General features: G+C 39.6%; 1 protein-coding gene across 1 annotated transcript in view; it reads left to right on the top strand.

Annotated features, from left to right (window-relative positions):
• The window catches only part of EPHA6 (EPH receptor A6), a gene marked incomplete at both ends in the record, with an annotated part of 464,979 nt that overhangs the window by 104,529 nt on the left and 338,044 nt on the right, over positions 1-22,406 (top strand). Inside the window, one exon of the mRNA XM_080613276.1 lies at positions 11,316-11,979. Coding sequence (XP_080469402.1) covers positions 11,316-11,979 — 664 coding nt within the window. The remainder of the gene's footprint in view (positions 1-11,315; positions 11,980-22,406) is intronic.

A 22,406-nucleotide genomic window follows, 5' to 3' on the forward strand; every position in this document is an offset into this window, starting at 1 on the left:
CAGGTATTCGAGCTAGGTGTGTGCTACAGAAATGGGCTCCATTTTGCCTGGTAGCATGTTGCTTATAGCTGAATGAAGGGCAGTTTTGAAGGAGGCCATCAGTAATGTGCTTAAAGGAATATCGTTGCGCTGCAGTAAAGTTTTGGAGTGGCATCGCTTCAATTCATGTGGGTTTGTGTAGTGTAAGATAAAGGCATCCACACTGATACAGCAAGCTCCTTATCACTCTATCTTATAGGGCATGCTAGTAAAAATCAGTGATCTGTCACTTAACCTTCCTCTCATTATCTTTAGTCTTGCTTCTTTAGTTTTATGTCTTAGTTTGAATTAATGAGTTAGGGTTTGTAAAGCACTTCAGAAATGAAAAGCTTTATATAGCTGCTTTGTATAGTTATTATTTTTAATTGTTTCCATTTGGTATAGTTTCAATTAAAAGCACTAATTGACTAGTACTAATTCAATGAGAATTTTACCCTTCTCCTTTTTAAACACTTGAGATGTTAGGAAAGAATCTGGGAGAAACAGGAAGACGGAATAGGCTGATACTCTTCTGGGTTTTACTTCATCCATATTAACTTCATTGACTGCTTGCTAATTGCAAGCTTGCTAAATGCCAATGCCCACATCAGAATGGACTCTGAGATCCACTACTTTAATGCAAAAACCTGTAACTTGAAGAGCTATTTATACAGCTGCTGCTGTCACTGGTACTGAAATGCTTTTTCTCTGAGCAATTGGTCTAGAAATGAAAATGGGAAACTTAATTATAGCCAGCTTCTGCATGTATGTAGCCACGACTGCTGTTTTGCTGCGTTTCTGTGGTATTTGCTTAGAGCTCTACTTTTTGGAGTGGTAAAGGCAAAAGATCTTTCTGCTTCTGAAGGTGGATTTGAAATATCAGAACTGAAGATTCAAAGCCTGGGAAGTAAAGGGAACAAGTGAAAAGGAACAAATATTTGTAACCTTGTGCATTTACATCACATTTGGGACTTGATGTGATGCACAATTTTTGAAGGGATTAACTGGTAAAAGCAGTCATTCATTCTACTCATAATACTGCGTGCATTAAATCATAAAGGAAACAAGGTCAGCTCTCAAACTGGGAGCTGAGAATATCTTCTACCAAGTGTTTCTCCCTGCCCTGACATTGTTCTGGCTTCTCAGGAGGCCAGACTAATTTGCAGGGTTGAGGTGCATGGGAAGCGGCAGGAGGGAAGTCTCCAATACCAGCTGTGTGACATGGGACATGTTGGGTCAGAGTCAGTGCAGGACTGCCGTGGCTGCACAGAGCTGGTCACAAACAACCAAGTGAGATTAATAGGTGACCTTTAAATTTGTACAAGTTTCTGAACTAGAAATGTAGAGATTGCCCATGGGTTTTCTTATCTGTTAAGGTACTTTCAGTCTAGGTTTTACTGTGTTTCTAAACATCTCTGCCCACATAAACATTTACTGTAACATTATCTCTGCTATTTTGGAGATCCAGCAAGTTCCCCCAGGCCACATAGCTGATGCAGCCAGCTATTGTGCAACATTACCAAAGTACCCAGCACAGCGGCTTCAATGAGTAGTAGTGTAATGTTCCTGCTCCGGTTACTCTGATCATACTAGGTGATGGGAAGGGAGGAGCCAGGATTGCTCCAGCCCCCCATACTCAGACATAAAGCAACACGACAGCAGTGTCTTCCGCTATTAAACAGCTAATATCTATTGGAGCCTGACTGAACTATATACATGCAGTCTGATTTATTTTTTTTATGATATCTCTTTCTTAATGGGTAACAAAGCTTGTTTCTTACGTACACACATTGGTTATTCCACAGCAGACCCATGTATTTCATTGCTTATTTAATATTGCTGTTCAGGGCTATTGCACTCTGCTTGTATTCTTGGTTAATCCCAAAAGTCATATTCAGCCAACTGAGGATTGCTAGATGCTTGTTCTCATTACTCTGCCATCATCAGCATTATACAAGTGTTTTGTCATAGCAGAGGGACTCTGCAGCTGCTGGCAGCCTCTACTAACTATAGCACAGAACTCTTACAATTGGGTAGATCCAACTCTTTTCTAGTAATAGATACCTGTAAATCACTGTTTTAAATATTTTAACTATTATTTCTCTTGTAAAACAGAGGTCAGCAAGCCATGGCACAAGTTCCAGAGATGGTGCACAGGCAGATTTTGAAGGGCACACAGCAGGGTTGAGTGCTAAGAGCCTTAGTGTCTTGAAAAGCATAGACTTTCTGCTCTCATGTTCCATTCAATTCTGAATACACTGGAAGTGTTGCATTATATAGGGATAAGATGTCCCTGGAAAGGTGACCAGCAGCACTTTTCACCACTGAGTTGTGGCATCTCTCAACCCCTACTGAGGTTTTACTAGTATGTCTCATTTAAAAAGTAAATTGCCTTCTGGAATGCTGTCCTTGCAGATCCTTGATGCAAGTCATTAAGTCCCTTATAGTCCATAACCCATTCAGGGAAACCATGGTCTTGTTCCAGAGCTCTGAGGAGAATGGCATTTCATATGTTAGTGGTTGGCTTCAATTATGTACCAGTTTATTATAAACAGACTTCATGCGTTACATGTATATGTGCAAATTCTGTTTTTCATTTTTCTTTATGTATCCGTTTTCTGAACATACTTTATGTTCTCAAGATCTAGAATGGAAAAAAAAAAAAAAGGTGTATTATTATTTCTGGCTTCTCTTTTATACTTTTTCTGCCATATCCAGACAGCAGAAACATTATTCCATAAATAACTTTTTTGTTAGTGCATTATGATACTGCTGTCTAGATTCTGGTCAGTTGATGGACTGAGTACCCTCAGTAGTTTGAGCCCTGCACCAGATTATGTTTTGAAATGTAAACCTGTTTCTTGGCACCTTGATCTTTTCCACTATATGCAAAAAGGTCCATGTTCAGGACCTGCAACTCCTTTTTCTTCTGGAACAGCCACAATGTGCCAACAATGCTTGAGCAGGGCTGTCCTATTTTGCCTTCTGATCCTAAGGTCCTATTCTGGTTAATCCCCAAGTGAGACAGTTGTTTCATATAGCTGAAGTTTGTCTTGCTTGGATGCCAAGGCTCATCCCTCAGTCTCGCCGGATCCTGCCTGGTCTTGCTGGCCTGAAGAAAACATTCACATGAACTAGAACAGTTTCTAGTACAGAGTAATGTCGGATCATCTGGAACAGCTCATCCTTGTTGGAGTTCGGTGTTCAGTGCTTCATGTAGATAACAGAAAAGGGAGTTGCTGTTTCGAATTTTCAATTTTGAATCCATTAACAGCTTCCTGAATCATCCTTCAGCCACAGAGCAGCTGTTCCACAGCTAAGACCTATTAACACTTGCTTTTGGAGAACACGAAATAATCTGCCACTTCCTTTCCTGTATTCCCTTGTTTATATTTCCTTAGTTATCCTTTATTTACTTTAAAAAAAGATCTGATTTTGTCCTTCCCTTTTAATTGCATTTACATTTACAAGTTTTATGAGGGGTTTGCCATTGAATTTATTAGTCTGTGCCTATATGCTGCTGTTTTTCTCTAAGCCTCTGTTGTGATTGCAGTTGCACAGAGCCAATCTAATGCATGTTATATATTTATATGCATTCTTTAAGCAACTTTGAATCAGCGTGATTTAAATGTAAGACCATAACTAGTTTAATTGCTGTTTTATTTTTCTATCTATGTCAACTTCTACTTGTTAGGAAATACATGAATAACTGTGGAGTTTGTCTGCTTTTTTTCTTGTTTCTCCCCTCCCCGTCCCTCTCTTCTTAAATAGTTACTTTTCATAAGCTGAGTATTATCATTTTTCTTGCTGGGCTTTGAAGGTCTGAGCATCTCTTTTCATATACAGAATTGTAGATCTCAAAAAAGGTGGAGGCAAAGAAAAATGAGTTGGAGTAATGAGTAATGGGGGAAAAATGTTAACTCAGTACCTTTAATTTACTGTAATTCTATGGTTCTTTTTAATATTCTTAAATCTTGCTGTTTTCAGTGTCATGTCTTAAATGCCAGCTGTGTTGTAAAATGTTCACTTTCTAAGCATGTTAATTTGAGAAGCTTTTTTTTTTCCCTGCGATTCTGTAATGTACTATAGCTGGTTTTGCTTAAATGTCACTACAGCAGCTAGATGTTTAAATCTGCATTCGCAGATGGCAGGCAGCAGCTGTGCATGCCAAGTGCAGGTCCTTCTCTATTGTTTCTTAGCTTAGACCTCTCTGATCTCATTTCTATAGAGATCATCTCACTGGAGATAGTATAAGGGAATTTGAAAAACTTTTAAAACTCTATTTTCATCATTCAGGTTGTTTCCATGGAAATGGGATCTAAAAGATTGTCAGTAGCGAACAGTTGAAAGCGAGAATTCACTGGTAGATTTCATTAGGTGACTCCCAGCTGAGAATTGCAATACCGATGACCAAAGTGAGTAATAAACCATTTATAAAAATGACAAAATAGAAGACGGAATTAAAATATCAGGAAAAAAACCCTCTGCCTTCTTTTTATCCCCATTGGATGTCATAAATATGGAAATGCTTGCTTAACTGTTCTTGTACGTGAGCTATGTGAACACACTTATTCTCCAGACTTTTTTAGGATAGCAGCAGTTTTATAGAATCAGCATAGAATCATAGAATAGTTAGGGTTGGAAAGGACCTGAAGATCATCTAGTTCCAACTCCCCTGCCATGGGCAGGGACACCCCACACTAAACCATGTCACCCAAGGCCTCATCCAACCTGGCCTTGAACACCGCCAAGGATGGAGCACTCACAACCTCCCTGGGCAACCCATTCCAGTGCCTCACCACCTTCACAGTAAAGAACCTTCCTCCTTATATCCAATCTAAACTTCCCCTGTTTAAGTTTGAACCCGTTACCCCTTGTCCTGTCACTACAGTCCCTGGATGAATAGTCCATCCCCAGCATCCTTGTAGGCCCCGTTCAGATACTGGAAGGCTGCTATGAGGTCTCCATGCAGCCTTCTGTTCTCCAGGCTCAACAGCCCCAACTTTCTCAGCCTATCTTTTTTAATTATTAGGGACCTGACCTGTTCCAAGTGGACATCTGTGTGCAGTGAGGGATGTGTGTCAGAAAATTGCATTGCTGCAGTTCAGGTTCACTGATTTTTCAAATACCTGCCTACTTTTTTGTGTAAGAAGTAGACAGCTGCATTTCCAAAATTACCTACCTCACTGAAACCAAGAGAGTAAACCGGGTCTCTGTAGCATGAACCTTACCTGTTTTGTTTCTTGATGTCATGGTTTAAGCCCAGCCAGTAACTCAGAACCACATAGCCGCTCGCTCACTCCCCCCCTTTCCTCCCCCCTGCTCCCAGAGGGATGGGGAGGAGAATCGAAGGAATGTAACTCCCATGGGTTGAGATAAGAACAGTCCAGTAACTAAGGTATAACACAAACCACTGCTGCTGCCACCAATAATAGTAATGATAAAGGAAATAACAAGGGAAGAGAATACAACTACTCACCACCTGCCGACCGATACCGGGCCCGACCTGAGCAGTGAGCACACCTTCCGGGTGACTGCCCCCAGTTTATATATACTGGGCATGACGTGCTGTGGTATGGAATACCTCTTTGGTTAGTTTGGGTCAGGTGTCCTGTCTGCTTCTTGCCGGCTTCCCCTCCTCCCTGGCAGAGCACGAGACTCAGAAAGTCCTTGGTCAGAGTAAACATTACTGAGCAGCAACTAAAAACATCAGTGTTATCAGCGCTGTTCCCAGGCTGAAAGCCAAAACCACAGCACTGCACCAGCTACTAAGAAGGAGAAAAATGACTGCTAATGCTGAACCCAGGACACTTGATATAAAAAGGAAATATTTCTTCTTTTGCCAGGGAAGTAGTAAGACTTATTACCATTGAGGACTTGCCTTTACAGATGTGTTTTATTTGGAGGTAGTTAAATACGGAATAGCTGAAGTCAACAGATTTTGTTCCCCGGTTTCCTATCCCGTGTTCTTTTTAGGCACAACTTTTTCCTTCAGCTCTCTGTGTGGAAATCCAGTGCTTATCACAGTATCACAGTATGCTAGAGATTGGAAGGGACCTCAAAAGATCATCTAGTCCAATCCCCCTGCCGGAGCAGGAATACCTAGATAAGGTTACACAGGAATGTGTCCAGGCGGGTTTTGAATGTCTCCAGAGAAGGAGACTCCACAACCCCCCTGGGCAGCCTGTTCCAGTGTTCCATCACCCTCAGTGAGAAGAAGTTTCTTATGTGTTTCGCTCAACAACAAAAGATTTATGTAGAATATTTAACCCAGGAGTCCCATTGTGTACTTAATATGGAGATGTTTTGTATGCTAAGTCTGCCACACGCTTTTCTGATTCAGGAGTGAGCTAAGATAAACTAGTTATGTGTAAGTGCAGAACCCTTCATTTTTAGAGAATTATCCTTTGGTTAAAAAGGATGAGAAAGGGAAGTGAACTTTCTAGCTTAGGATACATATGTAGTAAAATTCGTAAAGGTAGATGGTCTCTTCCATTTCTTCAACCACTGAGTAAGGGCATGGGCCTGAGTAACCGGCATCCCTGCATTTTCCTTAGAAGAAGTAAATATCAGTAGAAAGAATCTTGAGCTGTGCTAAATGCTAAAACTACCATCCTAGAATACCCAACTGCTGCTTGGTTTAGTGCCTGAATAAGTGTAATCTAAAATTAAGAACCCACTATTAATTCATCAATCAGTGTGACAACTTGTGGGAAAAGCATCTTTCACTACATATGAAGTTGTCTAGATATCATCTCATTATGAAGCAGACATTTTCAACTCCTTGACATGACTACCGCTATTAACTGGAAAAGCTTCTTAAAGTGTGACATACAAATAATATATTGTAATGAATTCTTCAAGCACAAATAGGGCTGCTGCTAAGTAGTGGGAATCTGCTTGGCCTTGCTTCTATGCAAATGGCATAATGGAGATTGCCAGTGTGGGAACCGAGAGGCTCAGGTAACATGGTGAAGAAGAGCCTGCAGTGCAGTTCTTCACATGGGAACAGATGCACTATTCCTGTCTCTGGTGCAGTGCCAGATCTGGTGCACTCAGAGTGACTGCTCTCTGCTGCCCATAGGCAGCACCTGGGACTGAAAGTCACAGAAGAGCTGTAGGGTTGATATGGGAGCATGCTGTTTTAGGGTGCTGCCAGAGAGGGCTGGGAGATGATAACAAGGTGAGCTAATGTCTTCACAGTCCTTCGTGTTCTCCATTCCCCCTCTAATTCCAATGTTTGTGTATGGTTAATACTAGGCAAATCGTGCCTATCATCAACTGAACTCTTTTTAAGCAGCACGATATGACCTCAAAGAGGTTGGCCATGGTTTAAGGGTAAGTCAAGATTCAGAATTTGTTGAACAAATTGGTGTCTTCAGGGAAGTTACGGCTGCTTCCATCAGACTGAAACTGGTCCGCTCTGTTTGCTTCTCTGTAGCATAGTATCACTAAGACATTGTCTTAACATACTGTAATGTGTTTTAATGTAACATAAAAGATGTGAAATGCAATCTCTCTTTTTGTAATGTTCATAGAGCCTTTGGCAATACAACTTACTGAATTGTAGTAAATAGCTCTTCCCAATTTTGTGTATCTGCAGTGTTTGGTTTAAAATAAGAATAACAAAGCGAGGAACACTGAAAACAGATTTTAGTATTATATATAACCTAGTACAAGACTTAAATGAGGTAATTTGCTCTTTATAGTGTTCTCTGTATAGCTGTTTAATATTAGTGAAGTTCTAAACTGAAACAGAAAGGGTGTAAAGCAGCTTGTAGAGATATGAAAACAGATGAGATTTCATCTAACTGAAATCTCAGAAGAGTTTGTAGCCTAATCTCATACTTCGTACTTGAATATGACAAGTAATCTTAAAATCTTCTCTCTACCAATCTTCAAATTGCATGTTCTTCTGTGTAAGTGACGTTTAGTCCTCCTTTATGCCACATGCGTAAGTAAAATGTAACCTCTTATCTATGCTGCTGTTGATTACGATTTCATATCGTACTATAATTTGGAAGTCTTTTCTCCAAACCTTGTTTTTGATGTTTTTCCTTCATAACTCCAGGTGTAAGGATTAGCTTTGAACTTCAGATGTAAGGATTAGCTTTGTGCTGCTGCTGCTTCCATTGTTATCAGTGGTTTTCCTTGTTTGAAAGCAATGCAGTGCATTGCAACACCAAGAGGCTTGCTTTGAAGGAAGTCTCAGCTTGTCTAAGCCAAACAGCAGCTAACTTTTGTGCATGTCAGGTTGGGTATTCTGGGGGGAGCTACCACGTTCTTGTGCCAGCATCATCAAGGAGATGCTTCTGTTAATCTGTTTTCGAAGTGTAGAATAGTTGTGCACAACTGAAATGCTTACAAATACTTTTATTTAATTAGGGGCTATAATATGAAATACACGCAAAAGAAAAGGAGTGTGTATTTGATAATTTGGTTGGAGTTTTTGTTGTCTGTGCAGAATCTAAGTATTGCTTTGTATTTCCTGGCTGTTTTTATCAGAAGGAAAAAGCAACACTTATGCAAAATTACAAGCAGATTGTATTTCACCCAAGAAGAATGTGTCCTTGTTAGAGGCTATCACAGATTGAGTTCTGTTAGGCTTTTCAGTAAATCACATTGTCATTTGGAGGAGGTGGAACTCACCTCATTTGCACTCAGTATCCAGCACATTAGGAGCATATGCCAATAAATTCACAGTTGCGTTTATAAGCATACCTTATACAGCATGTCTCAGTGCGACGGCTACGTTGAAATGGTACATGCTAACCTCTTTTGAAACTGTTTTATGTGTATGATGGTTAGGTTGTTACTTGTGTTAAACATTTTTGCAAAAGCCTTCTGAATGTTTTTCTTGCCCAGTGCATGAATTCTTTATAAACTGGGACTTGTCAGCAGGCTGTCTGGAGCTCAGTGGAAAGGCACAGGCATGAAGCATACAAGATCTCCTTTCAGGGAACCGCTGTCCATGTTTGATCAATCCTTCTTGTTTTATTCTTTAAACGACTTATTGAAGTGCTGAGCCTTTACTTTCCTACAGAAGTAATAGCTTTGTATTATTAACTACATGGTTAGCAGCTAACTTCAGGGCTTTAATTTTGAGGTTCAAATCAAGATATTGATTCAAATTGAATATATAAATATTTCTGAGGAGAGCTCCATGATAAGGGGAGGATATGTTGGATATATCCTTTTTTTACCCTTAATAGTTTTAAAAGGCAGTGATATGTTGAGGCTTTTTTGCTTCAAGCTACTTTACTCTGGTTCTGAAGACTCTTCTGTATTTTAAAAACTACATTGTCATCCCACCTACTACTCTGTTCTCCTGGGTTTGGTGTGGTGGGCTTTTTGTTCAGTTGGTTTTGGTTTGTTTTGGGGGGTTTAGGGTTTTATTGGTTGGTTTGTTTGTGCTGGGTTTTTTTGAGATCTCTCTGGAGCACACAGTGCATAGAATCATAGAATAGCTTGGGTTGGAAAGAACCTTAAGATCATCCAGTTCCAACCCCCCTGCCATGGGCAGGGACACCTCACACTAAACCATGCCACCCAAGGCTCTGTCCAACCTGGCCTTGAACACCACCAGGGATGGAGCATTCACAACTTCCTTGGGCAACCCATTCCAGTGCCTCACCACCCTCACAGTAAAGAACTTCTTCCTTATATCCAATCTAAACATCCTCCTTTTAACGTAGCTTGACACAAATAAATGCAGAAAACCTTTCGTGTTGTTTGGGGTGTGTGTGTGTGTGTGTGTGTTTTTCTTTGGGTTTATGTGGGTGGCTTGTTGTCTTTCTTTCTCCCTTTCTTCTCCCCACCCTCAATCTACATTGTGGCTATATTAGTGTATAATGTGAAGTTTGTGTAATAATGCTTAAACTTATAGTACATGTTTTCTATGTGACGAAAATGGTAGTATGCCCTTGGCTCATGTAACACATATAGTAGAGAAACTGGGGATCGGTGGCTGAGAGACTTATGTGCTTTGTTTTTAAAGAACCTCTTCTGATGCGGTTTTAAGGCTTGGGGCTGCGGATTTTAACTAGTTTTATTTAAAATATATTTTTGATCATTTAATCCTTCAGGGCTGTGGAATTTTGAATCAATTCAAGCTGTGTGGGTTCATGCTCGCCAAAAGGGAAGAGGCCTAACCAGCTAGAGCATGAAAGTCCCCTTTTCCTTTCCAAAAGCCAAGATCTACTTGGGGTGTTATAAGGCTTACTGCAGGGTAGGCTTTAATCATAATTCAGACCAGTTTAGGGAGAGTGGCATGAGAAGCCCTGTGCTATTTAGTTCATGATCAGTTTTGACCAAATCTGAATGTTGAAGCAGCAGCTTTGCCCTTTCTGAATACGTTCAGAGGTGAGAAGTCCTTGACTACATAAGAACCTCTTAAAAGTCAGCAGACTGTTTGCCAAATATTTGCCATTGTCTGACTATCATAGAAGAAGTATGTTTTGTGATTCCTAGGATAAGACCTTCAGATGATGATAATGTTCCTGCTGTGATAGGAAGAACCCCTATTTTTTTTGGCACGTTTCCCAGGTGCATGCTGCAGTGACCAGGAATCTCAGTCCTTCAGTTGCATCTGGCAGCACTTGGAATTCCTTTTTCCATGTGAATTCCAGAGATGATTTAAAATCATAGTTTTGAGAGGAGAGTAAAAAATTTCCTTCACATGTGAACTGTAAGAAAGAGAATTTATAAAGGCGTCAACCATGATATGATACCTGTGACTGATTTTTTTAGTGTAATGCAGACATTATGGAGCCAGAAATGTAGCATCTTTGTATATACAGTTAAACGCTTCTATGCAATTGTGTGACGCAGGACAACCTACACCGAACACCTCAGGCCCACCAAATCAGAGTGGCTGTATCCCAGCTGCCAATTGCTGCAGGTGCCTGAGCTGTGGGAATTGCCTGGGGGACTGTCAGAGCCAGCCCACCAGCATACCAAGGAGGACTGTTCTAGCAAATTCTTTCTGCACAGATGATTGAATGACATGCCCAGGAATGTTCTCAGGTTTACTGAATTTGTTACTATAAACATGGCCAGTATTGCCCTCATCTCTGAGCCATTTGGAAAAACTGTGTTTCTTAATAGAAATTTATCACAGAGCTTCTGAAATAAAACTTGTACCATTCTGGGGTTGGTATCTGCTTTTAACTACTGTCTTTCCACTAAAATAATTAGGCCCTAGGTTCATATACATGGAGCGTGTGTGTATGCATGAGTTCTGTGTATATGCATATTACATATTTTTCTTAGTTTTAAAACATTTTTCTTCTTTTCAGTGGGATGCCATAACTGAAATGGATGAACACAACCGTCCCATTCATACTTACCAGGTATGTAATGTGATGGAACCAAACCAAAACAACTGGCTTCAAACAAACTGGATCTCCCGTGATGCTGCACAGAAAATTTACGTGGAGATGAAATTTACCCTGAGGGACTGTAACAGTATTCCATGGGTACTGGGAACCTGCAAGGAAACTTTCAATCTCTACTACATGGAGTCAGATGAATCTCACGGAGTAAAATTCAAACCAAACCAATACACTAAAATTGATACTATTGCAGCTGATGAGAGCTTTACCCAGATGGACTTGGGTGACCGCATTCTTAAACTCAACACAGAAGTGCGTGAGGTTGGGCCAATAAACAAGAAAGGATTTTATCTTGCTTTTCAAGACATCGGAGCATGCATTGCTTTGGTCTCAGTCCGTGTTTATTACAAAAAGTGCCCTTTCACAGTCCGAAATTTGGCTATGTTTCCTGATACCATTCCAAGGGTTGATTCTTCCTCTTTGGTGGAAGTACGGGGCTCCTGTGTGAAGAGCGCTGAGGAACGTGATACTCCAAAGTTGTATTGCGGAGCAGATGGGGATTGGCTTGTGCCTCTAGGCCGATGCATCTGCAGCGTAGGATATGAAGAAGTGGATGGCTCCTGCCATGGTAAGAAAACATTGCTTATTTTGTGAGTGGTTTATTAGGTTTTTTTGGTGGGTTTTTTGGTTTTGTGGGTTTTGGGGTTTTTTTTATTCTTAAAAAAAAGAAAATAATCTTATGATGTTATATACACAGTGAAGAGCTCGTATAGTGGAAATATGGCATCTCATTTTCAAGGAATGCCTCTTGTGGAGAAATAAGGTTATTTGAAAGCAATATACTGTGGCTTTCTAAGAAAACAGTTACTTAAGAAGGCTTTCATGTTGTCAAACTATAGGTGCACATATGTATGTATCAAATAGTCACCTTGGCTCCTGTAGCTGCTGGAGAGAAGTGCATGCTTCGGAGGAAGATTTCTCTCCCATATTTTAGATCTCTGTCACAGGATGAGATGAGCAGTGACTGACAAAAAATACTTCTTTCCCCTCTGTATGCCTAAACAGAGAATCTAGTCACAGTATCATAGGATTGTTTAGGTTGGAAAAGACCTTTAAAATCGTAGTCCAACCATCAGTGTAGCACTGCCAAGTCCACCGCCAAACTGTCTGCCTAAGTAACACAACTGCACATCTTTTAAATACTTCCAGGGACAGAGGTTCAGCCACTTTGCTGGGCAGCCCATTCCAATGCTTAACAGCCCTTTTGGTAGAAAAAAAAATCCTAATATCCAATCTGAACCTCCCCTGGGACAATTTGAGGCCATTTTCTCTTTGTCCTATTGCTTGTTCCCTGGGAGAAGAGGTCAACACCCCTTCTCCTTTCAGAAAGCGATAAGAAAGATAGAAAGCGATAAGATCTCCCCTAACTACAAAGGGAAATGTATTTTCTTCCCTTATCAGTCCCTCACTTTCATAGGTAGGAGAGTGAACACATGCAGGAGCAAAAATGCATGTCTTCTTTGCAATCCAAGTGCTGTTGTGCCTCTACCACTTTTGAAAGTGTGGTTGCATTTGTCAGACTTTGTGATAACTGGATTTTGTGCACAAATGGAAAAATTCAGATTACTTTTGTGCTGTTTAGAACATGAACACATTGCTAAAACTGTGAATGTTGTGTATACTTGAGTCAAGCCCAGGTCTCTGAACTTTTATAGGTTCAATTTAAGAGTACTGTCCATGGAGAATGTGCAGATTGAGACTCATTTTCCACCTACCAGGACTGCTGGATAGGTGACAACCATAAAAAGCATGTATCTTTTCACACTGCAGAGTTTTTTAGGAGTTAGTTGTTTTGTTAGCTAAATTGCTGCTAAAGGATAAGTGTACTTTGTATATTCTCTTTTACTGTACATAATAGTTTGACAGTGAGTTGAGAATAAGGTACTTTTTCTGTAGTAGTGGTTGTAGAGAAAGCCTCAGTAACCACCAAGATACCAGTCTGCTTTGGTTCAACATTCACTTTGTAGCAAGAAGGAAGGAAAGAGGCCATATTCATACATCTCACAAGTGTCATTGCTGTTGCCCAAATATTTTGCTCTACAGCTCCTAAGATTTGATGGTATTAGGCAAGCTGCATGGCAACCTTAGGTAATACAGAGCATTAAAAGCACACTATGTGTTGTAATCAAAAAATGGAATTCACTTTGTCTGATCTTGCCTGCATTGATTATCAAAATGTACTCCATTGCAAAAATACAATTTTGACATTGTCATTACTGGAAGCAAGTATAATTTTCTACATAAGGTCAGAAGATGTCTCTCTTAATGGATAAGGGTTTTCTTCAAGACGTTCACACTCAGTGAATTTCAGCCCATTACATGAGTCATACTGTAGAACTCTACATCAGCAATATAACCAGCAAGGTCCACAAGAAAACCTGTCAGGAAACTTCTCTGCTGTGCATCGACTCCACTTGTTTCTTCAGTTGGCAGTCCAGTTTGCTGCTGAACAGGTACCTCCCAAGTGAAATGGAATACCCAGAGCCATTAGTGTTTGCATATTCTTATCTATTTGACCCAAAAGAAACAAATTACTGGTTTAAAAAATCATAATCTACTAGAGCTTCCATATATGTTTTGAAATAATTTTCATAGGTGTCTAAAGTTGTCCATTTATTCATCTTCAGTGTATTGTAATGTTAGTACTACTTTTTATCTCCTGTTTTCAAAGTAGATTTGTCTTCCATTCCGTCATGAACATCATGCTTAAGGCAAGCCCAAATGTATGACATACTTCCAGAAGTGAAGAGCAGCAATTTAATTTCACTAGTGCCTGTTCTCCATCTTCTGTGATTAAAGCATGAATTGGGAGGATTACTGTTGGGTGGCCATGTTTCCCTTTGTGCTAAAGCTGCTGGTGGAGATGTATGCTTGGACAGCTGGGAGTGCATTTTACAATGTGACTGTTTTGAGCATTGTGAACTGAAGAGAGATCGCTACCTATGTTGGTAGCAATCTTTCAGAGAACAGAAATGCCTTATTTTGAGACTTTGCTTCTTGCCCGAGGCACGAATCAGAAATTAGGAGTTTAAAAGATTGGTCACTTGTCAATACATCCTGAACTATTTCATACCCATTAAATTGTAAGATATCTGAACATTGCTAACTTTCTAAAGTAAAAATTGGAAAATTTAGCTTGGTTTTGAGGGATAGGTTGGGGGAAGGAGAAGCTGCTACATCTTAGTCTGGTAAGAAGCCCTGAGATGTGTTTATACAGTCTTCATGTCTTCTAGGTCCCTTGACCAAATCCCAACCCAAAGCCTTTTTGTCGCTTCTGTTCCACTGCTGGAGTTACAAATCTGAGTCTTGGATGTATTTGATGCCATTCTGTCGGTGCTTCTTGTAGACATACTCTGTGACATACTCAGAACTGATAACTGTTCCTTTCTTCTGCATGAAAATAGCTTTCAAAATAATAATTTTGTATTTTAAAATCTGTTCTGGCAAGTAAGTGGTTGGTGGGCAATACTTGCTAATATTTGAATATTTTTTTCTTACTTGCAAATGGTGTCAAACATGAAGTTATATACTAGCACGTATCTCAGTTGAGGAGTAATAAGCTCTTCATGGCAAGTATGGCTTATCTGTCACAGAATTTAAGAAGTAAATTTCTGTTTGATGTTTGTGGAGATACGCAGTCTCTATTCAGTAAGTCCTAAATGGCGTAAGGAATTATATTCTGCCTTTGTCATTGCTAACACTTTTGCAAAGGAGAAACACTGGGAATCAAAAAGTTTTTGATCAGTTTTACTACTGCTGTTAAAATCATAGGGAAGCAAGTAAAGCAGATCTTGGCAGTTGAAAATAACCTAACTGGCAACGCCTCAGTTACTTTGATCTGTGTAGTTTTATGCATATCTCTGTCTGTGAATCTATCAATATTCCCTATCAGTTGTATTTGCTTTTAAAAACATCATTTCTGAGTGAAAGAGTCCGAGAAGAATTCACAACTGGAGTAAAATATCTATACTTACTAAATGTACACCCCAATGTGTCGAGAACAGTTCATTTACTGTAGGTAACAGTATAGGTTGCTGTTAAGTAACCTACATTATCTGCAGGTAACTTGTTCAAAGCTTCTGAATATACTCAACCACATCTACCTGCTAGCATACTGCAAAAAACAAGACTTGATCTGAACTCAAGTTCTATTCACATTAGAGAAAAAAGTACATGTTTAGAGTAGATTAACACTTAAATGCTTATCTGTTGTGGGGGGTTATTGTAGATGCCACTGGTAGCAGTTTTGTGTTCATGCATACTGGTTTTAATTCCTGAATTGTAGGTCATGTGCCAAACTATTTCATGCTGTAGCTCACTTTTGTTTGCACTGTACTTTTTTTCTACTTACAAATAGAGATTGCTTTTGTCCTTGAGGCTCGCAGTTAGTGTGAATTAAAATGATACTGCTGCCTAGATGAAGTAGGAGGAAAATTATGTGTGGTGGACCACGTGAAATGGATGTGATATAACTTACTATCAGAAAGATGGATTTTTAGTGAGTTTGACTAGTCTGAAGAGATGGGACTTTGCTGTATTAAAAGACTTTGTCTTTTTCTCAACACTTTTGGGTTGGTTTGATAGCTTTTATATTTCTCAAAAATTAGTTTGTGCTCTTTCTTATACAGTGGGTAGGTACCAGGCTGGCTTCTACAAAGCTTGTAAAGGTATGCATGGTTTTGGTTTTGGGTTTGGGTTGATTTGTTTTGTTTGTGTGCGTTTGGTGCTTTTTTAGGAGCATTTTGTTATCTTCAGTGTTGTAAAGCTGAGGATATTTCTCAAGTTTGTTGCTGATTTTTTTGTTTGTTTGTGACTTTCTTACTGCCACAAAGTGTTAGGAGTTAAATGTATGTGAGGGCACCTGTCCTCAATGGCTGCCTGAGTTAGCAGCCGGAACATTCTCAGTACCATATAAATTCATGTTGCAGCTCACACCCCCTACCCTGAGCCCAGGACATTAACCTACAGCCATCTGCAGGTCTGTTCAGTTGGATAAATTGTAACACAAGAAATTTGATAAAACAGCTGGAAAGGGCACTGCTTCAGAAGTGAGGATTTATGAGAAGGCAAGCAAAAGACCTTTTATTTGATTTTATGTTGCAAGGAAACCTCACTGATATTAAATGAGCGCAAGTTGTTGACACACTTCTGTCACATCATACTGACTTATCTTGCATTCTTCTGAGCAAATAAGGAACCTTGCAGTAGCCACCATTAGCTGGTTTCCAGAATATTTCACTGTAAAAGTGCAAATTAAAACATAGATTTTCTAACTGCATTTGAATAAATTATGTATCTATAGGAAACGTGCTGTTTGTAAGTAGAATTAATCCTCAGAAATTACTCTTTTTCACTTTGATTCTGAAATGTGTATGGAAGTACAGTATTTGGTGTGAAACCTACTTTGATGGTTGAACCTCATGAGGTTCAATGGGGCCAAGTGCAGCGTCCTGCATCTGGATCAGCGCATCAATACGGACTGGGGATGAAGTGATAAGAAAGTACCCCAGAGGAGAAGGACCTGGGGATATTTATGGATGAAAGATTGGACATCAGCCTGCAATGAATGCTTGCAGGCTAGAAGGCCAATTGTATATTGGGCTGCCTCCAAAGGAGCTTGGCCAGTAGGTCAAGGGAGGTCATTCTTCCCCCCTGCTCTGGTGAGACCTCACCTGGAGGTACTGTGTCCAGCTCAGGGGTCCTCAGTACAGAGAAGATATGGACCTGTTGGGGATACAGGTTGGGAGCCCGTAGGGCCACGGAAATGGTCAGGGAGATGGAACACCTCTCCTATGACAAATGGTGGCTGAGTTGGAGTTGTTCAGCCTGGAGAAGAGAAGACTCCGGGGAGACCTAATTGTGGCCTTTTGGTACTTAAAAGGGGTGTATAAGAAAGATGGGGAGAGACTTTTTAGCATGACCTGTAGCAATAGTATGAGAGGTAATGGTTTTAAACTAAAAGAGGGGAGATTTCAGGCTTGATGTGAGAAAGCAATTCTTCACAATGAAGGTGGTAAAATACTGGCACAGGTTGCTCAGAGAAGTGCTGGATGCCCCATCCCTGGAGATATTCAAGGCCAGGCTGGATGTGGTTCTTGGCAACCTGATCTAGTTGAAGATGTCCCTGCTCATTGCAGGGGGGTTGGAGTATATGACCTTTGAAAGGTGCCTTCCAACCCAAACTGTTCTACGATTCTATGATGATTTATGGTGGAACAAGGAAGCCAGTTTAGGTTAGATAGCAAGTTTTAAACTGATAAACTGTCACTATTTTATGTTTGTACACATAGACATGAAGTTTCAGAAGCAAAAGCATGCTGATGACTCAGATATGACTTGCCTCAGGTTTTGTGTTAGTGCATCCTGTTGAATATTGATCCTATCAGCTATCCTTGGTAAGCAGTAGACAAAAATTGTCAGAGGACTGGAGTGATTGATTTTGTTGTTGTTGTGTATGACTGGGTAACACAGTCGCATGATTTGACGTTAGCAGCAGCCCATAGTAAATTACAATTATTTGTTCTTGCTCTGCTGAAACACGTACACTCCAGTGATGGTCACATGCAAAACTTGTAACTGCTAGAAGCAAATTGTTTCATAAAACACACGTATAAATACAAATGTATTTGTATATCTATTCAGCGGGGTATAGAATAAGTTCACTATAAAACTTTTGCTTGATGTATTACCATTTTTTAACCTGCTATGCAGTTTTCTTATCTACTTTGATATCTTCTTCTACTACCCACCCCATACATTAGGCTCATGTGTGGCACATCTCCCCACTGTAGGGTTAGTAGTGAGACTGCGTCCTAGGGTTGCATCACAGGGAGTAACAACAGTTTAAGTCCACAGACTCTCATGCTGTAAATGTGAAGGGATTGGCATATATAGCCCAGGAGATGGCAAGAGACTCTTGAGCTATGCTGCATGTGTGAGGTGCCAAATGAGGAAACAAGGATAAAGTCTATAGGTCTTATTCACAAATCTTATGTAAATCTGTGTGCAGATGGGTTTGCCTATATATAATAAGATGCTATGTTCCAACAGTGACAAGCTAGTTACAATTGAATTCTTGACTTTGAATGAAATTTGGTGTTAAAACATTCCAAGATGTTTATTTGTCAGAAATGAATATGCATGCCACCATACAAGTTTCTCTTGTATTGGTAAAAATGGGAACAATAGACTGACAGGTTGGGCAGTATAGCGTGGCAAGATGTGAAGAAAGAAGGCACTCATCCTGCATACTGTCCTGTGTTCCTCATGGTGATGGGATCTGGCCTTAAAACGTATGTTGCATCTTAGAGAGACTAACAGAAATGGTGCCTCACCATTCTTGGGTAATACAGTTTTTTCTTGCTTGCCCCTTGATTATTTTTCTTGTTCTGGGAATCAGTAGCTAAAGCTTGAGCTCAAATATTTCGGATTAATTTAAGTTGGAAAATGTTCATTGCTCTTTACACATGATCAAACTGAACTGTTTCAACAATCAAATATATTGAATGTAGGCAGGTTTCGCTTGAATGAAAAACTTGGCCTGCTGTATTTAATGAGTGTAAAAATACAGCACTGGTTGCTTCTATCTTGTTACAGTTGTAGGAGGCTTTCCTCCAGCTGGAAGTGTGATGGGGTTTTCTTATGGTTGAGTATCTTCACTTCAGCGTGTAGGTTTTGTCAATATGCTGAACAAACATGCATCTCTGAGTTCCAAAGAGGTCTTTTGTGACAAGCACATGGACAAGAGTAAAGCTGTAATGGTTCACTTGTAAAGACCTAGTAACACTTGTTGAATACAAAATCCCCTGTGTTAGGCATTGAATTTGTTGAAAGCTGCAGAAGAGAAGTACTTTGTGAGGAAGCTGGGATTTACCAACTTGACCGCTAATTGGACAAAGGAACACCTTGTGATCAGCACAATTGTGTGAAAATCATGTCTTAAGGATGTCCATAGCTGTGTCTTGCAACACAGTAACAGTTTTGACTTGTGGATTTGGTCTATTTGTCTTTGTGGAAATTCAGTTTCCAGAATGTTTGTTCATCACTGACTTTTTGTGGTGGAGCCCTTAGAAATAAAAAGAAATATAACCTGAAAAGTAATAGTAGTCAGGATGCTCAGTGAAAGTTTCCAAGTTTTCAACACTACAGTAGGCTGTAGATTTGTTTTAAATACGAAGACATTTCTCTTAATTCTTGAACCCTGTAAGAATGTATATGTTGATAACAGTCAGAAAATTCTGGATAAGAGAATCTCAGAATCTAGGAATTAGATTGAGAAAAAAAATACTTTTCTCATGCTGTTGCTGGGAAACACTTAAATTTATAGTAGGAAATAACTGAAACATTTTAGAATATCATTATTATTTCACTGTTGATGATGCCCCTTTGAGAACTCGTAAAATTATGCTCCAAAATCTGAAGATAATCACCAGTACTTCCTCCAAGGCAAGTTATTAATCAGTAACATATTCACAAATAAACCATAAAACCCATTCTTCTGTAATGGAGCTGCTCCCGTAGAGGTTTCCCATCATTTTATTCAGTCAATTATTAAAGCATTTTTGCTGAGAAATGTAATTTCAACAGCAATCAATAAAGGGTTTCCTTTTGCATAGTGTAGCCTAGAAATCATAAGCAAAAGTGAAATATCAGTGTAAAGATATTTCTGACAGAAAGTTTGTCTTGAATACAAATCGTGTGTATGAGTGTTTAAAACCTTGAACTATATTTGCTTTTTGTAACTCTTAGTAAGAATGGAACTGAGACGAGATTTGCTTTAGCCAGTCTTTTTCTTCCTAGAACTTAAGGTTGAAAATAATATCAGAAGCAGTTGTTTTTCACAGCAAGATTTATGTAGGCTATAGAGTCATTTCATGTCATGGACTACCTTAGATTTCAAGTGCAGTGATATTGAAAAGGTTCTCAGAAATCACCCCCACCAAATTTTGTGTCATCTTAGAGGTCTGCAGGGCAGTTTCAGTTCTACTCACAGATTTAAGTTCTTGCCAAATGAGAAGGTGAGAAGGGGAGAAGGAAATAAACCAAAACCAAACCTAAAGAACAAAACCCACAACAAAACCCTGTGTGACAAATGTAATGCTATTAACTGCAGGAGTTATGACTGACACCTTTCTATAAGACCAAAGGGAGAGAAGGGAGAACTCTCATTGAGTTGAGTGTTAGAGAGTTTTTTCTGTCTGCAGTAGTATAGGTTGGGGTTTGCACCGTGATGCTTCTTGAGGTTTCAGAAGTTTGACTATGATCTCAACTCCTCCCTAAGAAAAACAACATCCCCAGCAGTATATCACCTTGTGCTGCTGCTTTAGTGCAATATGTCCTGGAGCTGCTGCAGGGTCAGAGAGCGAGGGTTGCACATCACTCCCTAACCTTTATTATGTGGGGAAAGCTTGATGGAGGTGCAAGTGATGAGCAGTTCTCTGCTGTGACTTAGAGCACTGAGCCGGCAGCTTTCAAGAGAACTGATGAAGATGAATGCCTTTTGAGCTGCTGTTTGTAGGTCTCTTAGCAAGAAGAGAGGATCAGTAACTGGAACTTCAAAAGATCACTTGCTATATTACTTTGGGATGCCAGATTGTGAAAAGGAAACTGATTCTTTTGGGTCTATAGTGCCATAAGGCTTTAGTGTCTTCAGTGCTTTACAGTCTTTTGTAGGGAACTGGAAGACCTGTTCTGGGAACTGTGCTGGGCAGGCAGCATCAAGTGCTTGCTTGCATAACCATTTCACATGGCACCTGGTGCTAGTATAAAAAGGAAATGCAGCTGTACATCTGGAGGGGAGTGGGGTGGGAGAGAGGGAAGAGAAAGAATAGCATCTCTCTAAACATCTGTCCCTGCTCTGACATATCTGTGATCATCTTACAAAGATGGTGTTGCTGGTACTTATTTTACAGCTTTATTGTATTCTTACTTTTGTAATTGTTGTTTTTTGATCTACCCTGTAGAATATTCCTCCTTACTCGGTGTATCAGTTCCCCTATCTGTGTACTGTGAACAAATATGTTTGTGCTTCTACAAGTACTTGCAATTTGCTCTTTTGGTCTTACTGCTCTCTTAACATCAGTCTTGCTGGTATTTATGTAAATATATAAAAGTTTGTCTCTGACTCTTATTTCACATAACTTAGATTTCTTCAAATCTCATTTAGATTTTCCAAAGATGTGCACAAGGTATTTTGTACAGCTCTATGCAATATCAGAAACATTTAAAAACTAAACCAATAACCCCAAAACATTGAACTGAAGGCAGAAAATTCCTAAAACTTAAGGTTCATAATTACTATATGTAACAAGTGAATTGTATCCAAAGGGCTCATTTGCTGAGAAGTCTTTGGAAGATTCTAGTGACAAGTTTATATGTATATGCCAAAGGTCTTACTTTCATTTTCCTTTTAGGTAAGTCGGTGGCAGAAAGTTTTCTGTTAACATTTTTAGTGTTTTGTTGATTAAAAGACAAATTCTTCCAAAGGTAAATAGAACGAAAGAAATAGCCTGCTCAGTGATTCAAGTTAACTGTAGGATTTGAAAAGTCAAACTGAATACAGTGTGGGTGCTTTATTTGTGCCAACTGCATTTCCAGGATGTCTGTTGAACAGGTATCTAGTTGTTTAGACTAAAATCTTTGGAAAGTTGAAATGTGTTTATGTTCCATTTCTTCTGTATCAGCTTACTCTGAGCAGTGGATGCATTTGTCTAAGGTGAATTCAAGCAGAAGATTGCATTTGTTTGAGTGCATTTCTCTTCAATTTTCCACGTTGTTTGGGTTCCCTCTTTATATGATCCTTTGTATTACAACCTTTTTCTGTTACTCATACTTTTCTGTACTGAACATTGATGTTCAACTGCACAGGGTAGTTCTGTTGGGCTTTAGAGGAGCGTGGGTGTCTATTAGGTGTTTGGTGCCCACAGCAAGGGTATGGAAGAAAACAGCCTATAGAAATTGAAGGTAATTCTTCTTGGTTGCTCTATATTACCTTTT

This window comes from Psittacula echo (assembly GCF_963264785.1).
Source record: "Psittacula echo genome assembly, chromosome: 3".
Classification (NCBI taxonomy): Eukaryota; Metazoa; Chordata; class Aves; order Psittaciformes; family Psittacidae; genus Psittacula; species Psittacula echo.